The sequence below is a fragment of the Arachis hypogaea genome, chromosome 20, assembly GCF_003086295.3.
Source record: "Arachis hypogaea cultivar Tifrunner chromosome 20, arahy.Tifrunner.gnm2.J5K5, whole genome shotgun sequence".
In the NCBI taxonomy this organism is placed as follows: Eukaryota; Viridiplantae; Streptophyta; class Magnoliopsida; order Fabales; family Fabaceae; genus Arachis; species Arachis hypogaea.
In genome coordinates, this window is record NC_092055.1 from 30,862,079 (window position 1) to 30,876,831 (window position 14,753).

General features: G+C 37.3%; 1 protein-coding gene and 1 non-coding gene across 2 annotated transcripts; both read right to left on the reverse strand.

Annotated features, from left to right (window-relative positions):
• Positions 1–161: 161 nt before the first annotated feature.
• LOC112783640 (alcohol acyltransferase 9) lies at positions 162–2,029 on the reverse strand. Its single transcript, XM_025826674.3, has one exon. The coding sequence runs from the start codon at positions 1,568–1,570 to the stop codon at positions 254–256; it is 1,317 nt and encodes a 438-aa protein (XP_025682459.1). The 5' UTR covers positions 1,571–2,029; the 3' UTR covers positions 162–253.
• Positions 2,030–14,175: 12,146 nt separating this feature from the next.
• On the reverse strand, positions 14,176–14,283 carry LOC112787340 (small nucleolar RNA R71). The gene has a single exon (XR_003194758.1). It is a non-coding gene; the product is annotated as a small nucleolar RNA R71 (small nucleolar RNA).
• Between the last annotated feature and the right edge of the window lie 470 nt (positions 14,284–14,753).

The following is a 14,753-nucleotide window of genomic DNA, read 5'->3' on the forward strand; positions in this document are numbered from 1 at the left end:
CTATGTCACACCTCTCCGACAACAGTTTAAGAGACTGCTTAACAGTTAGTAATTAAGTACCTAATCATTGATTAAAAATTAACAATTTCAATGATTTTCGGATTCACGGGTTTTAATTACCAATTGCCACGGCTCATGCAAAAGAAAAGGACATCATTAAATGAGAGTAACTGCAAATTTTAAGGTTTCTTGACTTGAAAAGAAAAAAGACAAAATAATTACAGAAGTCAGAACAGGAAAAAAGAGTTGCGTATCATGAAGTGGATTCTGCAATAAAGCGATGGTAGCTGTCAAAGGCGGCGGCAGGGACAGCCACGGCAACCCTGACACTCTCCGTCTCATCCCTCACCGGAAGAAACAAGCAGTATCTATCCCAGCATATGGGCCCAACATGAATGGGCCGGCCCATAAACTCAACCCTCTCAAGGCCCAAACGAGACCACTGAGAAACTATGAGCACACCAACAGGGTCAGGACTCACCCTCCACTCGGACACCAACTCACTCACCCTCCTAACGTACTCTCCATCCACCCTCTCCTTGGCCCGTTTCACCAGGCCCGAACAGTACCCGATTCCTTTTTCTACAAGCTCCTTTGCACTGCTCTGTGCGCACCCAAGAACGAACGCGTTCCCGTAGTAACCCTCTGGAAGGTTCGGTTTCACCCGGTTCCGCACGTTAATGCTAAAGAGAATCTTCAGTTGCTGGTTTGGTGGAAAGCCCAATGCTCGGGCCCAGCTCCTCCACACATGGGCCGCTAGCACCTCAAAAGACGTGTACGATGATGACGACTCGCTCGAGTAACGGGCTACTCCCTTGAGCTCGTTGATGCGCCTCTTGTTGAACACAATGGAGGTGGGCCTGAGCCCGGTGGTGACCTTGTTCAAAAACCCGCAGAGATCGGGAACCCGTGCAAACTCAGGGTGGTTATACGTGTTAGCCCGCTCGTTCTTCTTTGACGGCGGGTTCATGATGTGGCGATCCCAGACGGGCTTGGGCTTCAGATCAGAATCGCGAGGGCCAAACCTTTGGGAAGCTAAATTAGCGAAGTAGTTGAGAAACTCAGCGCTTCCTATGCCATCGCAGAGGGCGTGGTTGATTCCGACGCCAACTGCGGCGGCTCCATCGGCAAGCCACGTGAGCTGAACGACGAGTGGCGGCGATCCTTTGAGAACGTCGGGAACATAGAGTGACAAGAGCTTCCTCCATTGTGTAACCGTTTTGGGAGCCTTCTCAAAATCATTGGCAGTGTAGACATCAGAGCAGGCGTCGATGAAGAGTGCGCCCTGTGCCCGGCAGACTACCTCGAGGCTGGGGACGTCCGGCCTGGAGCGAACTCGGCCGGCAAAGGGATAGTACGGAACGAGCGCCCTTGCCAATGCCGACTTCATACGTGACACGGTGGCAGGCTGGTCGAGGGCAGAGGATCGCCTGTAAACAAATAGATATTCAACGGTGAAGCGAAGAAAGAGTTGGGAGTCGAGAGCGGAGAGGTGGAGAATCCCAGTTGGTGTGGGGTCAGAAGGTGTGACGAGCACAGCTTCTTTGACGCGCACTGAGGTTGTTGCCATGTGATGAGATGATGATGCCTTTCCTTTGCTTAAGAATTCAAGATGGTGCTTTGCTGTGCCTATGATGTGGTATGTTATTAATTGTAGTGATGAGTGGTACAGACACCTATTTGTAAGGGGACCCCTGCCTCCTCCTTCTCTCTCTACTGCTTAACTGTCAAAGATTTGTGCCAAGATTCTCCGGGAATCGCTTTACCAAAAATAAAAGAAAAAAAAAATTCAATTATATCATCAAAACAAACAAAAATAGTAAATCCCTTTTCTTTCTCAGGCTCATTCCACTACTCTCAAATATCATGTACCACAAACCAAAATTTTTTCTTCTTTTCAGATACCTGTCTCACTCCCTGTCTACTCTACCTAGAAGAAGAATTATTATTATGGAAAAAACACACATTGAATTGCAAAAGGTGAAAACATCTAAGATAGCTAGCTTAGTATGCAGATATGTGCTTATATTACATGTGACAACTAGGTGAATACTGACTATATATATACCCCACTAAGTGATGGGATGAGTGTGATATATCTTGGATTCTTCTTTTGCACATTTTTGGAATAAGAAAAATTGATTCTCTAATATCCATTCATATATAATCATATAGACTTTGATTATGTTAATGTATAATATATTTTTTTTGTCCTTTGAGCATCTTTGTGTTTAATCAATTAATATATAAATGCCTAGAATTTCTACCCTGCATAAAAGTAGTATCTGTCGATTGATACAGGTTACTAATCTAATTAAGAGTATATGAAGCTAAGGTCAATCGAGTGCCCAAAAAAAAAGTTAGAAAAGGTTCCTGCAGTGGAGTGGACAGTATATATGTTGATATCTCATCACATCTATGGATCTTATGCGACATATTTTCACGTATATGTCATATGCATATGTCTAGAATATTAATCAATAACATATTATACTATACCAATGTTAGATTCTTTGCAATATAATGCTTCTACGATATTAGCATCTTGTCTCCACGTTTTCAATCTTTTACTGTCTTATCAATTACTGCCTTTATGATGCTAATCAAACTTTTATCAATAATATGTAACTCCATTAAGAATTCAAATTGAATTAAAATTTTAGAGATTATTAAAAAGAAAAAATCTAGGGGTCAGCAATTTTGTTAAATTCTGGCTAGCATGTAACCAGTAAAAAAAAGTGAGCTATTGGATGAAATCTCACACCAATCTCACACCATTAAAACTCATTGATGGCTATTTGATGGCTACAAATCACAAAAGTTGCTGACCCCTAACATTCCTCTATTAAAAATTTTAAATTGTTTATGTTAGAAATTATTAATTTATTTATGATATATATATATATATATATATATATATTACAAAATTAAGTTGTTTTAAATTAAGGGCAATTTACCTAAATAAAATGGTTGGGAGAAATCTTTACTCAAATGCGACAATTGCAATTTCTTTACTTTATTATGCATGGATTATGCATGAATAACGTGGGTAGAAACCGTGCTAGGTTCCACAGTTTATGAGAATTACAAACTATATCTATTTAAATTATAAATTACAAACTAATACAAATTTTATAATTTAAAAATATAATTATTTAAATAAAATTAAATTAATTAAAAATAAAAATATACTAATACAATTTAAATCGTATTAAAACGTAAACAAGTTTGCTGAGTCCATAAACAAATTTTACGTAAATAAATAAGTTTAGTCAATGTGATAGGTGAATTTTGTGCAAACTTTATGAAAACACAATAAAAAAATTAAATCCTAAAAAATAACATGATTTTTTTTAGAATTAAATTTTTTTATATTTTATAATAGAAATAAAAAATCTGATTAACATTGAATTGGTCCAATATTCTAGATAATTTTATTTTTTTAGTGTAATTCGAATTGCATCCCTTATAATTCGAATGAGTGTAGTTCGACCTACCATGGGTCAACCTGCATGCATAATTCGAATCAAATAGGTTCGAATTACGTACGAATTTTGGCTGCATATTTCGAATTGATCAACTTCGAATTACTGTTGGTTTGTAATTCGAATTAGTTTGATTCGAATTATATAAAAACACGCTTCTGGTTGATCCATGTTACATTTTTTGCTTTGGTTGAATCATGTCTCCTCCATTCTGGTTTAATAGTGTGATTTGCCCTTATTATTTAGCTCTCTTCCTCACTTACCATTGTAAAATACTTCTCTTCAACAGCTTGAATCTCACTCATATATATAGAATTTTTCTCTTCATAAACCGTGGCAAGTAACAAAGGTTTTTGCATTTGCATATCCTTTCATAAACCGTGGGAAGTAACAAGGTTTTATGATCAAAGTTCTCTTTACATAAACCGTGCTTAGTTACCACGGTTTATGCTCATCTTGGTTACTTCATAAACCGTGCTTACCTGCCACGGTTGATGTGTAAAAAGTAAAACGTAGTAACTTACCACGGTTTACATAATAATAAATGAGGACACGCAAGTAAAGGAATTGCAGTTGTCGCATTTGAGTAAAGATTTCTCCCAACCATTTTATTTAGGTAAATTGCCCTTAAATTAAATAATTTATATAATAGTGATCTTATTTATTATTATAAATAATGAATCAAATAATTTATTATTATTTTGATTTAGAATTAAATAAAAATAAAATTAGAGATACTATTTTATTTGGATTTTAGAATTTAATGAGTGCAACACTCAAATATAAATAATAACTTCAGAGTTTCGCTTTCTAATAATACATCAAAGTCACTTTTGTAATTTTTTTTCATAAGAAAAATTATGATTTAATTCTACCAGAGATATAGAAGACTTTGATTGAAAAATATCATAAAATCACACTATTTCAATCATGCTTATAAATTTAAGTATATTTTTACTTTCTAATATTTTTATTTAATAATTTAACATGGATAATTTTAGAATTAAAGAATCTAAAAAGCTCCAACAAGTGATATCAATATATCATAACCATTTATGATTGCACCATTAAAAAAACTTTAATTTTGGTTTATTGTTAACATTGGATCAGTTTTGTTGTTGAGATAAATACCAAGTGTTTATATCTTCATAACGATTAAAATTGCAAGTTTCTTTTTTTTTTTGAGTCGCTTGATCATTTATACAATAAAATTCTTATCTTTAAAGATGATTTAGTGTTCAAGGTTTTAATTAGATTAATAGTTTAATTCGTTCTTAAAAAATTATTTATTTTTTAAAGGTGGTTGTTTCGGTATGACGATAAATTTATACGTATTGATATAATAAAAATGTGGATAAATTAAAACACGATATATGGATTATATTTTTCACGTCAATAATTATTTTTTTTAAATACATATCATATTAATGATTTTACTAAATCATCCTTATATTTTAATAAAATTTAAAAATAAATTTTATTTAATTTTTATAAAAAAATTTAAAATTTTTTTTAGTATTGGACAAAAACAATCCTAATTATATTAATTTAATCAAAATTTAATTAGCTTTAATTTTATCATTTTAAATCTGAATCAATTTAAAAATCAAAACCAAAATATATTTCATCATCCTGATTCAATTATGAATAATGAAAAATTTGAGATTCAAACCCTAGAAGACGTTTTTGATCGTCTTTCAATCTCCCCTTTCAGCTTCAACAATCTCCCGCTATATCTTTCCTTCGATCATCGCGATGGTTCCAACGTCGTTACAAAAACCACCTTTTGATCGCTGTGGCCATCAACACCTTCAAAGCTCCAATCTTGTGGGCCAAATTCAAGAGACACATGGCGGCTCCATCAACATCACGAGAGCTGCTGCCAATGCTGCATTGGTGACATCGGAGAATAATCTTCCGGAGGGACATAACGGCGACGGTGGAATCAATTATAAATAATGAAATGTATTTTGGTTTTGATTTTTAAATTGATTCAGATTTAAAATTATAAAACTAAAATTAATTGAATTTTGATTAAATTAAAAGGATTAGGATTGTTTTTGTCCAATACCAAAAAAAAAATATTTAAATTTTTTTATAAAAATTAAATAAAATTCATTTTTTAATTTTATTAAAATATAAGGGTGATTTAGTAAAATCATTGATATGATATGTATTTAAAAAAGAAAAATAATTATTGACGTAGAAAATATAATCCACATGTCGTGTTTTAATTTGTCCACATTTTTATTATATCGGTACGTATAAATTTATCGTCGTACCGAAGCAAACACCTTTTTTAAATTAGTCCTCAAATAATATTTAGTCATGTTAGTCATTAAAAGATAAAACATAAATCAAATTGGTCCTTCCGATAGTTAAATGATGACGTGTCTTGTTAAGTGTCATATGGCATGATGATGACGTGATAAATTAATGCCACATGTCACACGTATTAGGTCAGTTACACATAGCATGTCACGTGTCACTTGACATGTAAAAAAGTTATTTATAATAAAAATAGTTCTTGAAAATCTAGACATTAGTTATTTCCATCCCTAAAATTTTAAAAATTAATCAAATTAGTCCTTATATATTTTTTTATTTTTCTTCGTAATATTAAATTTGAAATATTTTTTTATAGTATTAATTTCAATATTATTTTTTAGACCTTAATAAAACAAAATTTTCTTTACATAAAATAATAAAAATAATTAAATTATTATAAAATTATTTTGTCATTTATACTCTAAAAAGTTTACATTTTTAAATTGTAATTTTTTTATAGTAAATTTTTTTTAAATGAGTTTATCAAATTATTGTTGATTATATATTTAAAAATTTAATATTTTAAATATCACTAAATAATATATTACTTATTTTAAAATTTAAATCTTTCAAATTTTTTAAAATTATTATTTTTACTATTGTTTAATTTATATGGTAGAACTCAATGAGGAGAGCTATACCAGGGTCTTCGGGAAAAAGCTGAATTTGGTGGATGAGGTCACCAAGTCAAGAGAGAAGTATGAAGATTTGGAGGAGACTATAACTCAGGGATGCATGAATTAGTTGAGAACCTGAAGGCTTAGTTTTAAATTATAGCTCTCGAGGTAGACCTCTCCTTTATCAATTCTAATATGATCGTGGTTGATGGAAAAATCGTGGTTGATGGGTTGCTTTTTGCGCTTGAACGTGAGGTCCAGACTCCTTTTGTGGCAGCGTCCAACTTCTGTAGGTGCCGAGGTACTGCTGTTCGAGTTTCTTCTGAGGAGGTGGAGGTGGTACCTATAAAGGACTCTAATGCTTATTAAGTTAGCAAGGGTTTAAAGAATGTTTTTTTATAGATTGATGAGTCCTGAATATACTTGAGAGTATCAGTGTATTTATAGTTGGGTAGATAACCACCTTTTAGAGTAGTAGTTCCACCTTTGATAGTGGATGACCGTTTTCTTTTTCTAAAAAAGTTGTTGAGATCTTCCTTCTAGATAAATGGGAGATATCTTAAGAATTAGTTATTTGTTTAGATAAGTAGAGTTGAGTTGTTTGACATTGTGTCTGACCTCTATAAGATCGAGTAGTGTACTGGATGCCTCCAATACGGGTTGAGATATGGATCGGAAACTTGCAGGTTGAGACGGATGCCGGATTCTTTTACTGGAACGATGGGGGGGTGGTACCTGCAAAGACACCCCGATGCTCAAGTCAGAATGGATCTAAGAGGAGTAAGATGTGTGTGGAATGAATGAATACCTGGAGGGACCTGGGTCCTCTATTTATAGGTGATGGTAGTTATCTTATCTTATCTTGTTTGGCTAAGATAAGGGAGATGCTTGAATTCGAAAGTTGGTTAGGAGCTTTAATGGACTGGTTCCGGGCCTTCTAGATAGGCAGAGCGGGTCAGATCCCGGGTAGTCGGGTTCTGAGACCGTTCTGGGTGTAGGATCCGTGGGCTAGATCCATAACAGTTGCCCCCACAGCGGGAGAGCGAGTAAGGTCGGTCTGTCGCTGGAGGATACAGTTTTTGCCGTTTGTGGCCTTCTTCGGTTTCTCGGATCGTCGTTCGATGGATTTAGCAGGGGGAGATCGGCGTGTTGGTCCCGGGTTTTGAGGCTAAGTCGAGTTTCGCCTGGTCGTTTGATTTGACGCGACCCTTCTGTATCCTTGTGTCCGTTGCATTTTCTGAGGCGTGCTTGTCAGTTTCATTTTCCAAGAGAGCATTTATTGCGAGGGGACGTTTGGGTTGCTTTTCGATTTTACCCTTCACGCTCTGTTTGTTCCTTGGGGTATTTTTGTCCTTTTGTTGGTTTTTAAACCGTTTTGGTTCCTATTCTTCCTTCCCTCGTTCGTCTCATTTCTTGGTTTTTCTCTGTGATACTTCCTTCGCTTTCCCTTTTGCTCTGGTGTTGTTTTATCTCTCCGTGGTTGTGTTTCTGCTTCCCTACTTTAACACTCTTCAAGTTTACGTTTCACAATACCAGATTGGTTTCCTTTTGCCTTTTGTTACTCTGTGGTGTTTGTTTTCCTATTTTTGCCATGTATTGTTGCCTGCTGCTTTCTGGTACTGTGTTTTGGGTGGGGGTAGTGGTTTTACATTTTGGAGGGACTGAGCACCACTACGTGGATTGGTAGTAGGTGATAGGTTTTTTGTTATCCTTTCTGCTTCTGCGTAGTGTTAGTAGGCTGACGGTGGTGCTCCTCCTTGTTTTAGGTATGCATTGGTGAAGGAATGAGGGTGTGGGTGCTCCAATAGCTCCTTCCAGGGGTGTTCCCTCCCGCTATGCTTGGGTGACTAGCGGCGTTTGGGGGGTTCCATCACGGATGATGGAGGCGAATCTCCAAATGCTCCGTGATCAGAAGCGGTGATGCGGAGCGTCAGTATGAGCTCGCCCTCCCCGATGTTGATGAGAGGGTTTGCTACCTGAACCTCGATTCACCGACCGTCCCGGATTGGATGTGGGTCTATGAATCGATGTTCACTCGACTTGGCGTGCGGCTTCCGTTTTCGCCTTTTGTCTAGGCGTTGCTGAGTCAGTGTTCCGTAGCGCCGTCTCAGCTTCATCCGAATAGTTGGGCGGCTGTTCGTACGTTTGAGCTTGTGTGCGAATTTTTCGAGCTTCTGGTCTCCGTTCCCATTTTTCTCTTTCTTTTCTTATGTACCCTCCCGACCAAGGAGGGAAAGCATAAAAAGGATATATGTCATTTAGGGCTCAACCTCATCGGTGTTGACGAGAGTTATTTATGATGGATTGACTCCGTAGGATAAGGACATTGCCTCCGTCCTCTGGCATTTGTTCAGGGAACGACCATTGAATCCTCGAGATGTTATGGGGGACCCTATGGCTTTCCGGTCATATGTTGGTGTGTGGGTTTTTTTTCTTTAGCGTGTTGCCGAGTTTGGGACTTATGTTTTTTCTTTCCCTTTTCAGTTGAGATAGCTGGTGGCTTGACTTCGCTGGCGAGACTCAAGGCTGCTATGGATCGGGAGGAGGCATCTTCGGTTGCTCTTTCCACCCTGGGGTCTCAACAAGCCACGGACTCCCGGGTTATTTCGCAAGAGGTGATCTCGACTGGGGCGAGGGTTGAAGCTCGGGTTTCCCCGGGTCACGTGGACGCTCCCGAGGATGAGGTAGTTGTGGTTTCAGTGGCCGAGGCTTCTTGGAAGTGGAAGAGGCCCGAGGAGGTTAGTAGTGAAAATCTGGAGGAGGAGGGTACTGTGCCTTCTGTGATGGATCGGATCTTCGATGCTTCGGCGTTTATTGACCAGCATCTTATTCCCGGTACTGAGGGGTTTTTTATGACTGTGACGTGGCCTTCCAGGCCAAGTCTGTCTATCGCTCCCTCTACCGATCCGCTGTTATTGTTCGGAAGGCTGAGCTTATGATGGCCCAGGTCGGCCTTTTGGACAAGAAGTTTCGCCATTCCCAGGCTGAGGCGGCTAAGCTGAAGGAGCAGCTTGAGGCTGCGCAGGTGGCTAAGGAGAAGGCCATGAAGTCATCCTAGGAGGCGGGTACTGAGATCCTCCATCTGTCCGAGGTCGAGACTTCGCTGCTGTCTCAGCTGGGGTGGAGTGTAAGCGGGCTTCCAATGCCGAGTCTCGGGCTGCTGTGCTCCTTGATGAGGTGAATGTTTTGAAGGCTAAGGTTGCAGTCCTGGAGGTCGAGGCCGAGGGTTTGAAGAAGGAAAAGGTAGAGTTTCTGGCGGATGTGAAGGGTGCCATTGCTGCTACCGAGGAGACGATGAGGGCCCAGGTTTTAGTCCTTGCGCCGGGTGTGGACGTGTTCATGATGGGGGCGTTCAAGACTATCCGTGATGGCCAAATCATTGACCTCGTGTAGGCTTCTTTTTTCTTTTGATTATGTTTAGAACTTTTGTAATTTTGTTGATATTTTGGCCGTGTGGCCGTAAGTTATGACTCTGAACTTTTTAGGCCTGTTTAGGCCGTAAATTTGGCATGTTTGGTTTTAAGTATCTTTGAGCCGTGTATTGTGACTCTACTTGCGTTCCCGGTTTAGTCAGGAGGGACTGACTGTCGTGGGGTCGTGTAGTCATTTATTTCGTGGATATCCGTATATTAGGCCCTAGGGGTGATTGATGAGCGGATAATTTATACGCTTTTTGACATTGTTTTTAGTATGTTTTTAGTAGGATCTAGTTAATTTTAGGGATGTTTTTAATAGATTTTGTGTTAAATTCACATTTCTGGATTTTACTATGAGTTTGTGTGTTTTTCTGTGATTTCAGGTATTTTCTGGCTGAAATTGAGGGACTTGAGCAGAAATCAGATTCAGAGGTTGAAAAAGGACTGCTGATGCTGTTGGATTCTGACCTCCCTGCACTAAAAGTGGATTTTCTGGAGCTACAGAACTCGAAATGGCACGCTTCCAATTGCGTTGGAAAGTAGACATCCAGGGCTTTCCAGAAATATATAATAGTCCATACTTTGGCCAAGAATAGATGACGTAAACTGGCGTTCAACGTCAGCTTTCTACCCAGATCTGGCGTCCAGCGCCAGAAAAGGAGCCAAAACCAGAGTTGAACGCCCAAACTGGCACAAAAGCTGGCGTTCAACTCCAAGGAGGACCTCTACACGTGTAACAATCAAAGCCCAGCCCAAGCACACACCAAGTGGGCCCCGGAAGTGGATTTATGCATCAATTACTTACTCATGTAAACCCTAGTAGCTAGTTTATTATAAATAGGACCTTTTACTATTGTATTTGGCATCTTTGGATTACCTTATGATCCTTTGATCACGTTTTAGGGGGCTGGCCATCTCGGCCATGCCTGGACCTTTCACTTATGTATTTTCATACGGTAGAGTTTCTACACTCCATAGATTAAGGTGTGGAGCTCTGCTGTTCCTCAAAGATTAATGCAAGTACTACTGTTTTCTATTCAATTCTTCTTATTTCGCTTCTAAGATATCCATTCGCACCCAAGAACGTGATGAAGGAGATGATTATGTGTGACGCTCATCACCATTCTCCCCTATGAACGTGTGCCTGACAAACACTTCTGTTCTACATGAATTAAGCTAGAATGAGTATCTCTTAGATCTTCTAACCAGAATCTTCGTGGCGTAAGCTAGAATGATGGCGGCATTCAAGAGAATCCAGAAGGTCTAAACCTTGTCTGTGGTATTCTGAGTAGGATTCAATGATTGAATGACTGTGACGAGCTTCAAACTCGCGAGTGCTGGGCGTTAGTGACAGACGCAAAAGGAGGGTGAATCCTATTCCAGCATGATCGAGAACCGACAGATGAATAGCCGTGCCGTGACAGGGTGCGTGAGCATATTATTCACTGAGAGGAGGGGATGTAGCCACTGACAACGGTGATGCCCTTGCATACAGCCAGCCATGGAAAGGAGTAAGACCGATTGGATGAAGATAGCAGGAAAGCAGAGGTTCAGAGGAACGAAAAGCATCTCCATTCGCTTATCTGAAATTCTCACCAATGATTTACATAAGTATCTCTATCCCTATCTTATTATATAATATTCGAAAACTCCATGATTATTTTATATCCGCCTGACTGAGATTTACAAGGTGACCATAGCTTGCTTCATACCAACAATCTCCGTGGGATTCGACCCTTACTCACGTAAGGTATTACTTGGACGACCCAGTGCACTTGCTGGTTAGTTGTATCGAAGTTGTGACAATTATGAATTAAGATCAGAGCACCAAGCTTTGGAGCCATTACCAGGATTTGTTCGAGCCTGGAGATCACAATTTCGTGCACCAAGTTTTTGGCGCCGTTGCTGGGGATTGTTTGAGTTTGGACAACTGACGGTTCATCTTGTTGCTCAGATTAGGTAATTTTCTTTTTATTTTATTTTTCAAAACTTTTTCAAAAATCTTTCAAAAATATTTTCAAAAAATTTCTCTTGTTTTCGAAAAAAATAAAAATGTTTTCAAAAATTTATTCAAAATTTTTAAGAATGAATTCTAGTGTTTCATGAAGCATGTGAAGCCTGGCTGGCTGTAAAGTCATGTCTAAATTCTTTTGGACTGAGGCTTGCAATTTGTTATCAAAGAGCAATATACTCTCGTGTTAAAGGCTAAAGCTTGGCTGGCCATTGGCCATGTCTAGTGTTTTGGACTGGAGCTTTCATTGAAAGCTTGGCTGGCTAGTGAGCCATGTCTAATTCCTGGACTGAAGCTTTAGACTAACATGGCAAGATTCCTGGAATTCATATTAAAAATTTTGGAATCCTTATTTTTTCTTTTTCATATTATTTTCGAAAAAATCCAAAAAAAAATTAGAAAATCATAAAAATCAAAAATATTTTTGTGTTCTTATTTGAGTCTTGAGTCATATTATAAGTTTGGTGTCAATTGCATATGCATCTTGCATTTTTTCGAAAATTCATGCATTCATAGTGTTCTTCATGATCTTCAAGTTGTTCTTGGTAAGTCTTCTTGTTTGATCTTGATGATTTTTTGTTTTGTGTCTTTTATTGTTTTTCATATGCATTTTTCGTTTCTTAGAGTCTAAACATGAAATATTTCTAAGTTTGGTGTCTTGCATGTTTTCTTTGCATTAAAAATTTTTCAAAAATATGTTCTTGATGTTCATCATGACATTCATAGTGTTCTTGGTGTTCATCTTGACATTCATAGCATTCTTACATGCATTCATTGTTTTGATCTAAAAATTTCATGCATTGCATATTTTTCATGTTTTTCATAAAAATTTCAAAAATCAAAAAAATATCTTTCCCTTTTTCTCTCATCAAATTCGAAAATTTGGATTGACTTTTTCAAAAATTTTTAAAATCAAGTTGTTTCTTATGAGTCAAATCAAATTTTCAATTTGAAAATCTTATCTTTTTCAAAATCTTTTTCAAAAATCAAATCTTTTTCAAAATTCTTAGTTATTTTCGAAAATTTCAAAAAATATTTTTCAAAAATCTTTTTCTTATTTTTATACCAAATTTTCGAAAATAACATAATCAATTAATGTTTTGATTCAAAAATTTGAAGTTTGTTACTTGCTTGTTAAGAAAGATTCAAACTTTGAGTTCTAGAATCATATCTTGTGATTTCTTGTGAATCAAGTCATTGATTGTGATTTTAAAAATTCAAATCTTTTTCAAAAACTAATTTCTATCATATCTTTTCAAAAATATCTTCTTATCTTATCTTTTTCAAAAATATCTTTTCAAAATATCCTATCTAACCTCCTAACTTCTTATCTTTTCAAAATTTGTTTCAACTAACTAACTAACTTTTTGTTTGTTTCTTAACTTTTTCAAAACCACCTAACTAACTCTCTCTCTCTAATTTTCGAAAATATCTTCCCCCTTTTTTCAAAATTTCTTTTTAATTAACTAATTATTTTTATTTTTATTTTTGATTTCAAAAATTTTCGAAAATTTCTAACATTTTTCAAAAAAACCATTTTTCAAAAATCACTAACTCTTTTTCAAAACAATTTTCGAAAATTATCTCTCCCCCATCTCATTCTATTTATTCATTCATATCCTAACATCTCATCTCACCTCTCTTCCATCCTCACAGTTGTGTTTCTTCAATTATATTACATTCTGTGTCTCCCCCTCTTCTTCCACTCACACAGGGATCCCTATACTGTGGTATAAAGGATCTCCATTATTATTATTATTTTTTTGTGCCTTCTTCTTTGTCATATGAGCAGGAGCAAAGATAAGAGCATTCTTGTGGAAGCAGATCCAGAACCTGAAAGGACTCTGAAGAGAAAATTAAGAGAAGCTAAAATACAACAATCCAGAGATAACCTTACAGAAATTTTCGAACAGGCAGAGGAGATGGCAGCCGAAAATAATAATAATGTAAGGAAGATGCTTGGTGACTTTACTGCACCTAATTCCAATTTACATGGAAGAAGCATCTCCATTCCTGCTATTGGAGCAAACAACTTTGAGCTGAAACCTCAATTAGTTTCTCTGATGCAGCAGAACTGCAAGTTTCATGGACTTCCATCTGAAGATCCTTTTCAGTTCTTAACTAAATTCTTGCAGATATGTGATACTGTTAAGACTAATGGAGTAGATCCTGAAGTCTACAGGCTCATGCTTTTCCCCTTTGCTGTAAGAGACAGAGCTAGATTATGGTTGGATTCTCAACCCAAAGACAGCCTGAACTCTTGGGATAAGCTGGTCACGGCTTTCTTAGCCAAGTACTTTCCTCCTCAAAAGCTGAGCAAGCTTAGAGCTGATGTTCAAACCTTCAGACAGAAAGAAGGTGAATCCCTCTATGAAGCTTGGGAAAGATACAAACAGTTGACCAAAAAGTGTCCTTCTGACATGCTTTCAGAATGGACCATCCTGGATATATTCTATGATGGTTTATCTGAGCTATCAAAAATGTCACTGGACACTTCTGCAGGTGGATCCATTCACCTAAAGAAAACGCCTGCAGAAGCTCAAGAACTCATTGACATGGTTGCTAATAACCAGTTCATGTACACTTCTGAAAGGAATCCTGTGAGTAATGGGACGCCTATGAAGAAGGGAGTTCTTGAAGTTGATACTCTGAATGCCATATTGGCTCAGAACAAAATATTGACTCAGCAAGTCAATATGATTTCTCAGAGTCTGCATGGAATGCAAGCTGCATCCAACAGTACTCAAGAGGCATCTTCTGAAGAAGAAGCCTATGATCCTGAGAACCCTGCAATAGCAGAGGTAAATTACTTAGGTGAACCTTATGGAAACACCTATAACTCAACATGGAGAAATCATCCAAATTTCTCATGGAAGGATCAAAAGCCCCAACAAGG